The sequence below is a fragment of the Taeniopygia guttata genome, chromosome 3 (assembly GCF_048771995.1).
Source record: "Taeniopygia guttata chromosome 3, bTaeGut7.mat, whole genome shotgun sequence".
NCBI classification, from domain to species: domain Eukaryota; kingdom Metazoa; phylum Chordata; class Aves; order Passeriformes; family Estrildidae; genus Taeniopygia; species Taeniopygia guttata.
Window position 1 is genome coordinate 3124107 of NC_133027.1, and position 14614 is coordinate 3138720.

A 14614-nucleotide genomic window follows, 5' to 3' on the forward strand; every position below is an offset into this window, starting at 1 on the left:
ATTGCTATGAAAAACATTTAAAATATATACATCTTGTCATTTTAAAAATCAAACAATTCTGACTGGTCCCTCATCACTTTTATTTTTCTTCTCTATGAGAAAAAACCTGAAAAGTTGCATAAAATGCACTTTCTTTATAAGTGTGCTTAAGGGAAACAAAGCAAAACTCTAAGTTTTCTTTAAGTTACAGGGCTTTTTTTTTTTTTTTTCCTAAGAAGGATGTTTTCTGCAAGGAAATCATCAATGGAAAATGTTTGACCAGCTGTACCCTTATCTGCAGATCTGGAAGCGCAGGCAATACATGGAAATCCCCGCCTCACTCGAAGTTTCAAGGGGGTGACTGGGTTTTGTGCTCGTGCCTCTTTCGATGTGAATAAGTGCTCCAGTATTGGCTTTTGTTTGCTATCCATCCACTCCAGCCCAAGGAAAAACACAGGGAAATTTCACCTTGTGCAGGATCCCGGCGCAGGGACCCGCAGAGTCCGCGCTGGGTCAGTTTTGTGCAGTCCCCTGAACACAGCCTGGGTTTTGGCTCCTTCTGGAGTCTTCAGGGAATTTGAATCTGGAGATCGACTTGCAGCTTGCAGGAAATGACAGAGACAACCTGGATCTGTCTCGATGTGGACTGAACGTCGCTCGTTTGCACTCCTGGCTTGGGTTGGAGTCTGCTGGAGTGAGCCCAGATGAGCCCAGCCATGGGTCAGGAGTCAGCACGGCCCAAGGACCATTCCTGGTGTTGTTCAGGTGCAGCCACCTTGCTCTGGAGAGAGTTTTGACCAGACCAGGCCAACTGGTTATCAAGGCAGAGGATGGGCACAGGTTCATGTGAGAAGCTGTGGCTGCTCCATCCCTGGAAGTGTCCAAGGGCAAGTTGGACAGAGCCTGGAGCAAGCTGGTCCAGTGGATGGTGCCCATGGAAGGGGGTGGAACTAGATGGTCTTTAAGGTCCCTTCTAACCCTCACCCCTCTGATCCTGATAATTGTCATTGATAGAAAGAGATCTAATTTTGTTTGCCATCCATTACAAGTTTGGAATTCCTTTGTCCCTCTGGTTTTTTGCTAAGCTTCGACTGTGGGAACTGATCTGAGGGTGAATTCTAATTCCTGACCATTTTATCTCCTGTCCGTATCCTACAAAGGGACTATAGTGCAAAAAATTCCTGGTCTTCCAAGGGAACAGCAGGGAAAGTTTAAATTGTTCAGCCTGGAGAAGAGAAGGCCCTGGAGACTCTTCTTCCAGGAGATCAGCACTGAGCAGGAGAAGCAGGAGCAGAATGTCTGTTCAGTTTGGCTTTTCTTCCTAGTTTGAACTGGATTTCCATGTCTGGCCTGCATTTCCACCTCTGGCTTTATTTCATACACCAGCCATGAAATGTTGTTAACATTTTGGGGGAAAAAAGAGACCAAAAAGATTCCAAAAGCCCTGACACACACACACACACACACACACACACACACACACACACACACACACACACACACAGACTTGCTTGGGCTTGCATTGCAGGTTCTTCGCCTGGGAGCAAATCACTTGGGAGATTTAATTAAAGTTTAATGAGGCACTTTGATTGCTGGGCCGTACGCCTGCTGGAATTAATGTACAACGAAGGGGTGTCTCGTCACGCTGCTGGCAAGAGCTGGCAAGAGCTGGTAAGTTCATGTAGAGCAGATCATGTCATCCTAAATCACCTTTTGAACCCGGGAAGGCAGCAGGGAAGAGCAACCAGGAAGGTCTGATGGGTCATTTAGTACAGCAGGTCCTTTACAGTGGGAGCCCCATACCTTGGAGGAATTCCCTTGGAGTAGCTTTTGGGGCTTTTCAGGAGGTTGGGGATGGAAGACAGGCAAGGTGGTGTGGGAGACTTGGGCTGTGGGTTTCCTTCTCTTCTTTCCCTTGAGTAAAAGAAGGGAAGAGAAGCCTGGATTTGGAGGAGCTCTGACGTGGGAGATCCTGGGAGATTTGGGACCTCCATGGATCCTCTATGGGACCAGGCTGCTGAGATACCCAAGCTATTTGTTGCTAGTGGAGATGTGGGTTCTGTTTCAAGTGAAGAGCCTCCAGGCCACCAGGAAAAGGCATTTTGGAATGCCATGGTAGTTTGGAAAGGGACAGCCAACCCCAGGAAAGTCCCACCTCCTTCTGCCTCCCAGCCAGGCCCCCATCTAGGAAAAGAGTGACACAGATCCAATATGGAATCTCCAGAGGTCCCTTAGAATCTCAGCATTTCTGTGAGAATCACAAAATCACAGAATATTCTGAGTTGAAAGGGACCCACAAGGGTCATCGAGTCCAATTTATAAGTGAATTTCCCACAGAGGGATCACACCCACTACCATGGAATTGTTGCTCCAACCAGCTGAGATGAAAACTGCACCAGGATGGATTTGATCTCCAAATCAGAGTGGAGACAGCTGGGCATGCCTGGGAGTTAGGTCCCACCTTTTATCACTGATCAGGCTTGCCCAGTGCAGTCACTAGGAAGGGACCTGGCAGGCCTTGCTAAAACTTAAATGTTGAGTAGATGCACCCAAATCTGCCTGAGCTGAGAATGGTCCAAGGTGGGAGAAAAGTTCATTGTGATCCTGCAACCACAAGATCCACCAGTGCCTTCCAATGCACTGCCACATCCTGGGAACTCCTGCAACTCCAGCTCTCCTGCAGTGCCTGGCCCCTGGAAGGAGCAGGGAGGTTGCACAAACACGCTCCAGCCTGGCCTTTCCTAATCCTGGAGCACATGGTTCTGCAACTGCAACACATCTTTCATCTTCCTGGGCATGGGGGAGGGAAGCAGGAATGTTTTCCAAGGTGGTAAAAGCCCAGCAGACAAATCCACACTCCAGAAGAACCCATCAAGGAATAGGAGCAGAGTCAAAGGCTTCCCAATGACCTTCCAGTCGTTGGGGGTGATTTTGGCCCAGATCAAGTGGCAGGGATGCAACTACTGCCCAGGTCAGGTGCAAGGTGACCAAAGGCCAGGAATCATTCCCAGGACACTGTTTGGGTTTTGTCATCCTCTTTTGGGAGGCTGGGAGGATGGACCAGTGGGGTTCAGAGCTGATCCCTTAATTTTCCTTCATAGGGGCATCCATGAGGGTCATTGGAGCCTCTGGAACCACCAGGCCATCGAGGCACAGTCAGAGGCTATCACCTCTCCCAGGCCAGCACTGAAGAGGATCAGAATCACTAAATTCTGAAATCACAAAAGATCCTGATTTGGAAGGACACACAAGGATCATCAAGTCGAACTCCTGGCCCTGCACAGACACCCCAGCAATCCCACCCTGTGCATCCCTGAGAGCTTTGTCCAAATGCTCCTGGAGCTCTGGCAGCCTTGGGGCTGTGCCCCGTCCCTGGGGAGCCTGCTGAGTGCCCAAACACTCTCTGGGGAAGAACCTTTTCCTGATATCCCCCCAGAAAGGACACGTGGGACATGGACTCAGCTGAGACTTCCACCAGACTGTGCTGAGACCTGTGGTGAAGGAGACCAAAGGATGGTGCTTTTTCTAAGCCATATGTCCTATGTCCTCTGTGTGCACATACACACACAAAAATATGTATAAAATCATAAAATCATGGAATACAAGAATGGCTTGTGTTGGAAGAGACCTCAAAACTCCTCTCCTTCCACCCCCTGCCACTGGCAGGGACACCTTCCACTAGACCAGGTTTCTTTCTGATATTTAATCTAAGTCTACCCTCTCTGAGTTTAAAACCATTACACTTTATCCTATCATGAATGGCCTTGCTAAAAAGTTTGAACTCATTTTTCTTATATATATATATATATATATATATATATATATATATATATATATACACACACAAGGATCCCTTATACATCTATATATATATATATATATGTACATGCATGCGTCATTTCCCCTGTATGTGTATATATTTATATTTATATATATTTATATATTTGTACATACTTATATTAAGTATATTTTTATATTTATATATATATTTATTTATGTATGTTTGGTATTTCCAGTAAAGGGGAAGGGTGGATTTGGGAGTACCTTATATATATATATATATATATATATATATATATATATATATATATATATATATATATATGTGTGTGTGTGTGTGTGTATTTTTTATTATTTTTTCATTTTTTTAAATCTACATTAATATGAGTGGGAGAGTTGGAAATGTCTGAGTGGTGTCAATCACAACCATGCGAAGCTCTAGACAAGAACTTACCCTGAGAGGAGAAAATCAAGTAGCTGGTCCCAGGTCAAGGGTGCTGAGGAGCTTCTTTTAAACTCAGGTCTTTGGCAGCCTCCCTGAATTTTGGCCGAGGCCCAGATGGGCAGTGTGGAGATTTTTCCCTCAATAGGGAAGCAAATCCAGCGTTTCCCACTCCAACTTAATGGGAAAAAACCCACAGGTCATGTTTTGATTATCCAAACAAATAAAATGGGGTGGTGGTGGTGGTGGTGGTGGTGGTGGTGGTGGTGTAGGAGGATTTTGGGTGCCCCAGCCGGTCAGGGGTCGGTGGGACGTGGCATCCCTTGATACCCTCCCGCTCCCTGGGATGCCGGGAGGAGCAGCGGGATCGTGACTCAGCCCCACATGAGCCGGTTTCCTTCCTGCACCGCCAAGCCTGGGCTTCTGATGTTTTGTTTGCCGTGGAGCTCTGGGGGCCAAGTGGGAGCTCCTGGAAATCAAAGGGAAAGGAACAACATCTCGGGCTGGCTGAGGCGGGGTGTGGTGTCCTGGCTGGATGGGACACGGGGGAATTCCAGGGGCTCAGGGAAGAGGAGTGGGAGGCACTGGAGGAGGGCACAGGTCAAGGCTCCAGCACCAGGCTTCTTGTCCCAAAATTCTCCCTGAACTCAGCAGTGCTCCCTGGATGCCCTTCAGTCCCTCATGGGCTCCTCAAGCTTGGGGGAGGAAGAACAGGACTTTTCCCTCTCTCCTTTCTTCTCAAGTTGTCCTCCAGTCCTCTCTTGGACCCACTGGATGGGGAATAGGAACTTTTGGATTGAGATGGGAATGGGAAACAGCTCAGCTCTTGTTAATCACCCTGGACAAGAGATTGCCAGATTCTGTCTAATTTCAGATTTCTCCCTATTGATGCCAAAGAAAAAACTCTCCATGAAAAGCTGTTCGATGCCAGGACACATCCAAACCAGCTGATCACATCCAAACTCTCACCAGGAATGTCCTCACTGCCCCTGTCTTGGGCCTGGGCAGGACTTGTGGCCTGGGCATGGCTGTGCTGGGATCTGGTGTAATTTCAGTGGGAATGGTAACGCTTGAGGGCTGGGGGTCCTCCCTGTCCTAATTTCTTGACCAGCCTAAGTCTAGTGCAGATCTCTCCATGTTCCTTCCATCATCCAGAGGTGGCCCTGGACATGTACCAGCCCTCAGGCAGTGCACAGGTTCTGCCTTGAGCCTTGGGGATGTTCCCAGAAGGGTGTTAGGATAGCACAGCTACGAGCTGAAGAGGAGGCTCTGGCCAGCACTGGATTCTACTTATTCATTGCAAAAAATACAGAGAAAATCCATGTTTTCCTCATTCCCTCCATACTCACTGCACAGCTTCCCCCTCCTCCCCAGCCATCCGGGCTGCCAGACCCAACTCTGCCGCTGTCCTCCCTCTGCCAGCATCTCTGATTCCCTGGATGACAGAGGTGAGCAGGATAACCCTGCTCTCCAGCCACGGGGGCTGCCTTGGCTCTGGCCTCGAAGGGGCTCACCTGAAGGATGAGGAGAAATCCAAATTGGGCCTGGATGTGCCCCAGATGGGCACCAGGGGTGACACGTGGGGTTTGGCTATAATGACCCTGGATTGATGATGAGCCTGATCCCACAGTGCTGAGCATGCACTATCCATCCTCAGGCTCATCTCTCCTGATCCATCCTTTCTTTGCCTTGGCACATTCCCAATCAGGCAGAAACCCCAGCCTGCCCACAGCCCTCCTTGTTCCCCATCATCCTCCTCGCCCGTTTTCCTATTCCCAGCATTTACCCTGCCGCACGTAGCCCTGGGGGAGCCAGAGGATTGTACACAGAGGGAGAAGTTATTTTTCCTTGACATAAACATCCAAGCCTTTCCTCGGCCCCTTCTCTTGAAACGTGGAGGTAGGACCTGGACTCATAACATCCGGCAGGAGGGGTTGGCCTTATCTGCCAGGAAACACTCAGCTCCGGACACATCCTCCCCTGCTCCCGGCACCCCAAGCAGCTCCCATTGGCAGTGCTGGGCAGGAAACCACTCAGCAGCTTGTCTCATTCCCTCCTCTGGAGAGACGGGAGGAGGGTCTGATCCTGCCCTCCCCGCCGTGGGGTGCAGCAGGGATTGGAGTCAGGGTGGGGTGTGGAGAAAGAAAAGGGATGGAGGGGAAAGGTGAGCAAAAAGGGGGCAAAAGGGGATCTAGGATGTGGGGATTTGGGGGATTGGCCGTGTTGAGGGTCTCTCTGGGTTCAATCGCTGATTTGAAGGGTGAGCTCAGTCCAATTATCTCACTCCCGTCTCTGCCTCTACTTCCCTCACCTGGTTCTGCTTCAGAAAATCAGGGAAAATTGTTGTCTCCCAGCTGATTTTGTAGCAGGATCCAGATCGCTCAAATGGGGTAGGGACCCACTAAAGGCAGCGCAAGCACTTGGTCCTGTTCAAATTCTGGGGAAGAGACAGGTCATGTCCCAGCACTGGTTGGAAAAAGGGTGGGAGGGAAGGAAGAATTATCTCTGTTTTACAGACAGGGAAACTGAGGCATGGAACATCCTTGTGGCTGTTTGTCACCAGGGCCCAGCCCCATCCAGTGGCACTGGGACAAGCAGAGAGAGGACAGAGGAGTCACCACCTGCTCAAGGGATGCAAGGGAAATTGCCCAGGGCATGACACACACGGCAGGCAGCTCCTGGCCAGCCCAAATTCCAGCTAACCAGGAAGGTGACCTCATCCCTGCTCCCCATGCCCGGCACCACAACCTGCACAGCCACGGGGTCGAGGACTGGCCAAGGCCATGGGACACTGGGGGCAGAGGGCTCACACCCTGCTCACCTCGTGGCAAGGAGATACCCCTGTCCTGGCCCAAGCTGACATCCCCAAGCAGGAGCCCAAATGTGGCGTGAGGCTGTTTTATCCCTTCCTGCAGCCCTGATTTGATTTTCCTGCGGTTTCCCAGGCTGGGAACATCAGGCCACAAACCACAAGACTCCTCAGCATGCACAGAGACAGCCATGGGCTCCTCAATTTGGGATGGGGAAAGAGGAGACACATGTCCAGGACTGATGCAGAACAAGTCCTGCTTGGGGTGGAGACCCCCCTCAACATCCATAAACAACGATGGCCAGCAGTCTTTTGTATGGATTCCCACTTTCCAAGCAAAACCACTCCTTCCCACCTCTGCCAGCCGCTTATTTTCCATCTGCTCCCTCCAGCAACGCCTTGCATCCCAAAAAATTGCTGTGGGTAGAGGGGATTGACCTATAGCATCTCATTTTCCATCCCCCCAGAGAAGAGGTGGTGCTCCTGAATTTCATCTCGGCTGCAGTGTCCTGGAGGTGGGAGCCGGCTGCTCCCGGCACTGGGCGTGTGCCCGGATCCGGCCGTGGCTCCCAGGGAGCCGCACCTCGCCTTGGCTGTGGCTCCCAACGCCCTCGGGGGGCCCCAGCTCCCGGTTGGGACCTGTAGCTGTTCCTGGCGTGCAGAGAGCACAGGGACAAGCTCCCACCTCTCCTCACGTGGCTCCGGGTTGGGCAAGTGGGGACAGGCTTGGCTGGCGGGGCTCTGCGTTCATCCGGGCACAATGGGCTCCTTGGGGATGGGGTGTGTGGAGAAACCCCTTTTCCTGGGGAAATCAGACTCTGGGAGCTGCTGGGAGCTCTTGGAGAGGGGTTTGTTTCCAGCAGCCCTGCATGGGATGAAAGCAAGGAGGGAAAAGGTTGATCCCACCGTTGCTCAGGGCGTGGGAATAAGAAGGATCGGTGGGAGCAGCCAATGTCCTGGAGAAAGGGTTGTATAGGGTAAGAATGTGACATCCCAGATCAGGCTGGTGGCAATATCCAGAGCTCAATTTCTGGAGGGGGCTGGGACAGCTGAGCCTCCTCCCCAGGGCAGTTTCACTGTTCTCAGCTGCCTCTTGGGCCTGGGACACCACAGGGATTGCAGGGAGAGATGGAGAAGGGAAAAGCAGGACTTCTCCAGCCCCACTCTTGCTCCTGGCGTGGTCCCATGTGAGTCAGTGCTGCTGGGCAGAGAGGCCAAACAGGATCCCGGCACCTCCCTCCCTCCAGCTCCAAAATCCTTTTGGAAGAGTCACTTTTGGGCTGAGCCACCCCAGTCAGGGAGCCACCAGAATACCTGAGGCTGGCAGGACACCCAGAGGCATCCATTCCTTTTCCCCTAAAAGGAAAGGCCAAGGGTGAGTTTGGATGACTGAGACATGGAAGAAGGAAGAGGCAGGATGGGAGAGCTGAATCCAGGGGATACAAGTGGGGGATAAAGGAGAACAGGACAGGGTTCTGTTGGTCATGTTGGTGCCTCCCCAAATTTTCACACAGCCTCCACCTTCTGGGACCATGGACTTCGTGGATCAATGATGTCATTTATGGGACACAAGGGACAGGATTGGGTTGGGTGGGGTTGGGTCACCTCTGAAGATCCCTCCCAGCCACCACGCAGAGCACAAAGGGCACTACTTATAGTGCTCCTCCACTTTTTGGGGCCAAGCAGGAGGACCCAGCCTGGAAGGACACTGCTTTGGGAAATGTTTACCCTGCCTTGGATCTCCAGAGGCCCCTTCCAGCCCATACAACTCCAGGATTCTCTGTGCGTGGCTTAACCTCAAGGACAGCAGGGGCACCGCCTGATTTAATGTCTGGCAAGAGCAGGCGGTGATATTTTCCATGGACAACAACGTGGATTAAGCTTTTCTCCCTGCTGGCCGGGCCTGAAGACCATCACACAACATCACCTTCACATGCCTCCCCAAATTTGACCCACACACATTTCTGAGGTCTCATTCCCTCAATCTGCACCTGAAATGAAGACCCTTCTCAAGGTCCCCACACTGTGGAGCACCTTGAAAGGTGAATTACCCAAACTGTGAAAGAAAAGAGAACCTTAAATGTGATTAAAATCCACTCTCCAGGCACTGGCACTCGCTCCATAAATTGGCAACATCATCTGTGCTCACCAAGACACCAAAGGCAAAGTTCTTGACTTCACTGTAATATGGAAACAGGATTACAAAGATCATATCTGAGAGATGGCAAAAGCAGGATCCAGGCCAGCACAGTGACCTGAGCCCTGAGATACTCTGTGAAAAGTGAGGGTAAGCACTCATCATGCCCCGAGTCTGTTTGTTAGAAAGCAATACACAATTTGTAAAGATAACCACAGATCTTTGTTTTATTTATAAAAAAATGGAAGTAGAAAAATTTGGCTGAAAATACCAACAACAACGATGACAACAAAAATATAAAAAAATAGCACTTGCACGGGAAATGTTTCTGTTTTGAAAACTGTTGTCAATAGCGACAGCAATTTAAATCATTGAACAATCATCCTATAAAAACATATTTATTTAAATTAAATATTTTATGCAAACTCGTATCTACACTCATTCAAAATGCATAGAGTCACACAAAAGAGATGGAATGTATTAGCTTAAAACCAGTGAACTTTTGGGTTTTTTTTAAAGTTTTCTTTGCAATTATTATTAATACATTTTGGGGACTGAAACCAGGAAATCATAACCACGTTACTAACTAATCATTACCAAGTGCCATACAGTAAACACTAAGATTAATCATGTCATATAACTGATTTAAAATAAAGCTTCATCTTTATGGAAAGGAAGAGAACTCGAGCAATACAAAATCCGAGGTGGGGGGGGCAGGAGGAGTAATGGAAGGAATAAATCAATGTACAGCTTTATTACAAGCAATAGAACGCCAGAGTTAGGAGAGGCATTGGGCACTGTGGCTCCAAACACGGAGCCTTCCCCTTCAAAGGATGTTTGACAAAAAAAGTGTCTGCTACATCATCACCTCTTGGCCAAAATGTTCATCCCAGGACCTGCTCCCAGGGGTGGATGCCGGCCGGATCCTGCCTTTCTAAGCCGTGATCTTACCCCACTCCAGAACAGGCTCAGCGCTCTCAGGGCTGGCTACTCCTCTCCCGGCTGGTTTCCCATCCCCTCTGGAGTGTCCCAAAGGAATGAAGCCCCCAATCCTTGTTTTGGGGCAGGGGATGGGGGCTTTAATCCCCATTGCAGTGGTCAGGCAGGTCAGGGTGGTCAGACAGCAAGGCCACCACCAGAACGCAACCACAGCTCATGGACCTTCACCAAAATCTTCCCTTCTCCCATCCCTGCCTTTCCCCCTTCCTGGGGGAATTCAGACCTGACGTTTGTGGGGTGCTGCTGCATTCCTGACTCCAAAGCAGAGCTGGGGATGCCTCAAAATGAGGGGCAGCCTTCCTGCGCTCCCGGGAAAATCCCTGCTTTGGAAGAGGGACTTGGCCAAAGGGCTTTGGCATCGGGAAGTGCCCCCTGGCCACGGTTGGAACAGAGCACTCCAGGCTTTGCACGGTGGTGACCCAATAACCCAAATCCTTTACCTACAGCACCGAGGAGACTCCAGGGCCCTGTGGTTCGGACTCGGTCACCCTGAGGGGCCGTGGGCGATGTCCCCAGGGAGCAACGCCTCGGAACAGTGTCGGGTCCTTCCTCGGCCGGTCCAGGCGGCCCCGGCTGGGCTCCTAAGAGACGCTGTAGTTATTGTAGTAGGTGGCCGTGGCATCAGCCAGGACGGAGATGAGGCTGTTCTCGGAGCTGTGGGAGCTGCCGGACACCGGGACGTGCCCGCTGGCCAAGGCCCCGCCGTGGTGGTCACCGTGGCCGGGGTTGTTGAGATACTGATCAAACTCATTGCGGTCCATCTCCCCCAGCAGCTCTGCTTGGCTCAGCTGGTCCAAGGTGTCGAAGCCGTGGTGGTCGGGCGGCGGGGAGAGCTGGCCCAGGTGGGCATGGAGGCTGGGAGGGGGCAGGGACGGGAAGGCGGGTGTGTAGTAGCTGGGAGGAGGAGGAGGAGGAAGGGAAGGGCAGCTGGAGGCCGGGGGGATCATGCAGGTGGCCGGCTGTGGCATGGGGCTGAGCGGGTGGTGGCCGCACGGCAGAGAGCCGCCCGCGTACTCCGGGGAGAAGGTGGCACCGGCGAGGTGGGAGCGGTGATGCTCCTCGGGGCAGGGCGAGGAGAAGAAGCTCTGCTCGGGGTCTATGGCATCCAGAGGGGACATCTCCGGCGGGGTGGGCAGCCCGTAGGGGTAGGTGTCCACGCTGGTGCTGCTGCCGCTGCCTGGAGCCTCCCGGTACCCCCGCACAGCCGGCAGCCCCGGGCGGGGGTGGTACTCACCCGGGCCCTCTTTGTCCCCCCCGGCCCGGCTGCAGGTCCGCTTTTCCGGCACAGAGTTCTGGTCCCGTGTCAGGCTGCCCAGCAGAAAGCCGTGATCCACCCGCTTCCCGATGCGCTTGACCTGCTTCTTCCGACGGGGCCGGTACTTGTAGTTGGGATAATCTTGCATGTGCTTCACCCGCAGCCGCTCGGCCTCCTCTACGTAGGGACGCTTCTGTGACAGGCTCAGCGCCTTCCAGGACTTCCCTGAAACGGAGGACACGCTCCCTTAGCACTCGCAGACTCCCTGGGGTGCCCAATGTCCCGCCTGACACACACGGGAGGACACATCCCAAAAACCCCGCAGGGGGATGTGGCGGCAGCGGGTGGGAGAAGGGGGGAATTGAGGCTGCTGTAGGGTCTCTGACTCCCTTCATCCCAAACTGACACACAAGGTGGGTTTAGGGTTAGAAAATAAATCCAGGCAGATGAACTCTCCCAGCTCCATGGGCTGTGGAGAAGGGACAGCCAAGGCTGTGCCTGGCTGAGCAGAGGTCAGGACGTGCTGTCCTTTAAAGTGCCCCAGCTTGTGCCCTGCCAGGGCTTGCACCAGGGCACAAGGAGACCTGGGCACTGTGACAGCTGGTCTGGATGGTGGAGGGTGTCCCTGCCCATGGATTAGATAGTTTTTAAGATCCCTTCCAAACCATTCCATGATTCTGTAATCCTATGACCTCGTGCCTCCCTGTTTGAGATAAAGCGCAGAGAAGCAGCATTTGTAGGGGGGTTTTATCCCACAGTGAGGCTGTCCCAGGCTGCTCCTCAGGGCAAGGGGGAGAAATGAGGATACACATCAAAGCCTTTGATGCCTTCCCATGGCCTGAGACAGCAGAAATAACACTAATAAGCTGAGATGCTGCATGGCAAAGCAGCAAGGAGAAAACCCAAACCACCAAAGAAAACACCACAGAACTGTCCAGGGAAACACAAACTTTGGATAAGAGGTTGGGCAGTAAAGCTGTGTTGCAATTCGGGCAGCTCTTTCTCAGGCTGTATGGGCTGATAATTTTGGTTTGCGCTCTCGGTTTCACATCAAAATGGGGATTGAGAAGAAGGGAGAAATAGTGGATGGGGAATGGAGAACAAATGTGTGTTCGAAATGGGTTGTGATCCCCCAAAAGTAACAGCAGAAATACACACACCCACCTCAGCCATGTAATACTGGCACAAAGTGGCACAGCAAGGACAGGCCAGGGAAATTTGGGGGTCCCTCCTTGCACAGCAGGGCAGCACCCTCAGGGTTTGCAGCAGAGGGGTGGCAGGGTGCCTGTCCCCTGGCATGCAGGACACCATCGGGCTTTGCACCCTGAGGAGTGGCTGCACACCTGGAGTGTGGGACAGTTCTGGGGTGAGCACCCCGCGGGTGACAGGGTGGGTGCACAGTGCTGCTCCCGGGGTGCAGAACTCCATCAGGTATTGCAGTCCCAGCGTGCTGCACCTGGGCTGGCTTTGCACCCCAGTAAGAGCCAGGAAGGTGTAGGTGTGCCTCCCTGCTGTGTGCCAGACCGGGTCCCCACCTGGGCAGGGTTGGCATCCCCGGGGATGGCCATCGGTGCTGGCATTCCCAATCCGGGGCGCTGGATCTGGATGGGATGTGCACCCCGGAATGACGGGGTGGGTGCACGGTGGGTGCCCACCGGGGGCACTGGATCCGAACGGGATTTGCACCCCAGGAATAGCCGGAGAGTGCCTGGATCCCCTCCCCAGTGCACTGAATCCGGACAGGGTTTTCACTCCGGGCACCGCAGGTGGGGGTGCCTGGGGACCGAGCCCGGAGCGCTGGATCCGAGCGCGGTGCGCATCCCACGCCCGTGGGTGACTCCCCCGGGCCACCGGATCCGGGCAGGATTTGCACCCCCGGGAATGCCCTGCTGGACTCACGGGTACCGAATCCGGACAAGGTGGGTGCCCCTGGGCACTGAATCCCGATAGGATTTGCCGGGTGGGTGCTCGGGTGCTCACCCCGGGACACCGGATCCGCGCAGGGTTTGCACCCCCGGGGATGCCCGGGTGGGTCCCCGACCTCTCCCCGCGCATCGCCCCCAAACCCGCGCCCACCGCGCTGCTCACCGAGCATCTTGCTGAGCTCCGCGTTGTGCAGGTCGGGGTTCTGCACCGCCAGCCGCTTCCTCTCGTCCTTCGCCCACACCATGAACGCGTTCATGGGCCGGCGGATGCGGCTCTCGGAGCCCTTCTCGCCCTGCGACGCTCGGGGGGGTGGCCCTGGGGACAGCCCCTCGCCCGCGTCCCCCTCCAGCCGCTCCGGCCAGGGGAATGTGCTGAGCAGCGCAGCCATGGCCCCCCGGCCCCCCCCGCCCCGCCGCGCTGCCCTCGGGGTCCCCGCGCAGTCCCAGCCTCCTGCCCGGCCTCTCCCGTATTTATGAGCTCCTTGGAAAAAGCCTCCTCCAATGACACCGAAGGGACTCGCTGCTCCTCCTTGTTTGCAAACTCCTCAGCCCCGGCCGGGATGGTGCTGGGAGAAAACTTCTCCCCACCCTCTGCCCGGTAAACCCCCCCCCCGGGGAAGTAGCACCCCCAACACCCTCCGTTCTCCTTCCCACTCCCCCCTCCCCCTCTTTTATTATTAATTTTCCTTATTTTGCCGGCTGAAAGGGAGTGAGGAGAGAGCTGGAGATGTCCCGCCCCCAAACAGCCTCGCTGCCCTCCTGCCCTCAGACACCTTCAAACTTTAAAGGCTGGGGGGTAACACAGTGAGAGGAGATAAGGCATTGAAAACTTGGAAAGAAAAGGGAAATGGCACTGAAAGGAAGATCCCACCGGGGTGCAAAAGGCCCCTCCCCAGGCTTTGACAAGCTGCAGGAACCCTGTTTGCCAAGGGAAATCGAGGCACGGATCCCACAGGCAGGGACAGCTTTTCCCCACTTCTCCTGCTTTAACCACCAGCCCAGGCTGTGCTTTGCCCACCCCATGTGGGTTTTCACCACAGATTTCCAGGTCCCTTTATATGGGATGGAAACCAGGACACAATGAACCTGTTGGAAGGTGCTTGTCCAACCTGTTCGGACTGCTAAGGGAGCTTTTAGGGGGAAACAAGGCAGGGATGGGACAGGGCACAGCTCAGAGAGGTTGAAACATCTCCAGTCGGTCCCCGCTGCCCATCCCTGGCCACTGGGAAACAAAGGATCTTCTCTTTGCTGCTGCTTTTCAAGGAGTGCTGCCCTAACCCAAAAAGGC

At 53.5% G+C, this 14614-nt stretch overlaps 1 protein-coding gene across 1 annotated transcript; it reads right to left on the reverse strand.

The window, feature by feature from the left end:
* Positions 1-9346: 9346 nt before the first annotated feature.
* Positions 9347-13808, reverse strand: SOX7 (SRY-box transcription factor 7). The gene is made up of 2 exons (XM_030269884.4): positions 13490-13808; positions 9347-11626 (listed from the first exon to the last, which is right to left on the reverse strand). Exons 1-2 carry the CDS (start codon positions 13713-13715, stop codon positions 10728-10730), a joined length of 1125 nt encoding a protein of 374 aa, XP_030125744.4. The 5' UTR covers positions 13716-13808; the 3' UTR covers positions 9347-10727.
* Between the last annotated feature and the right edge of the window lie 806 nt (positions 13809-14614).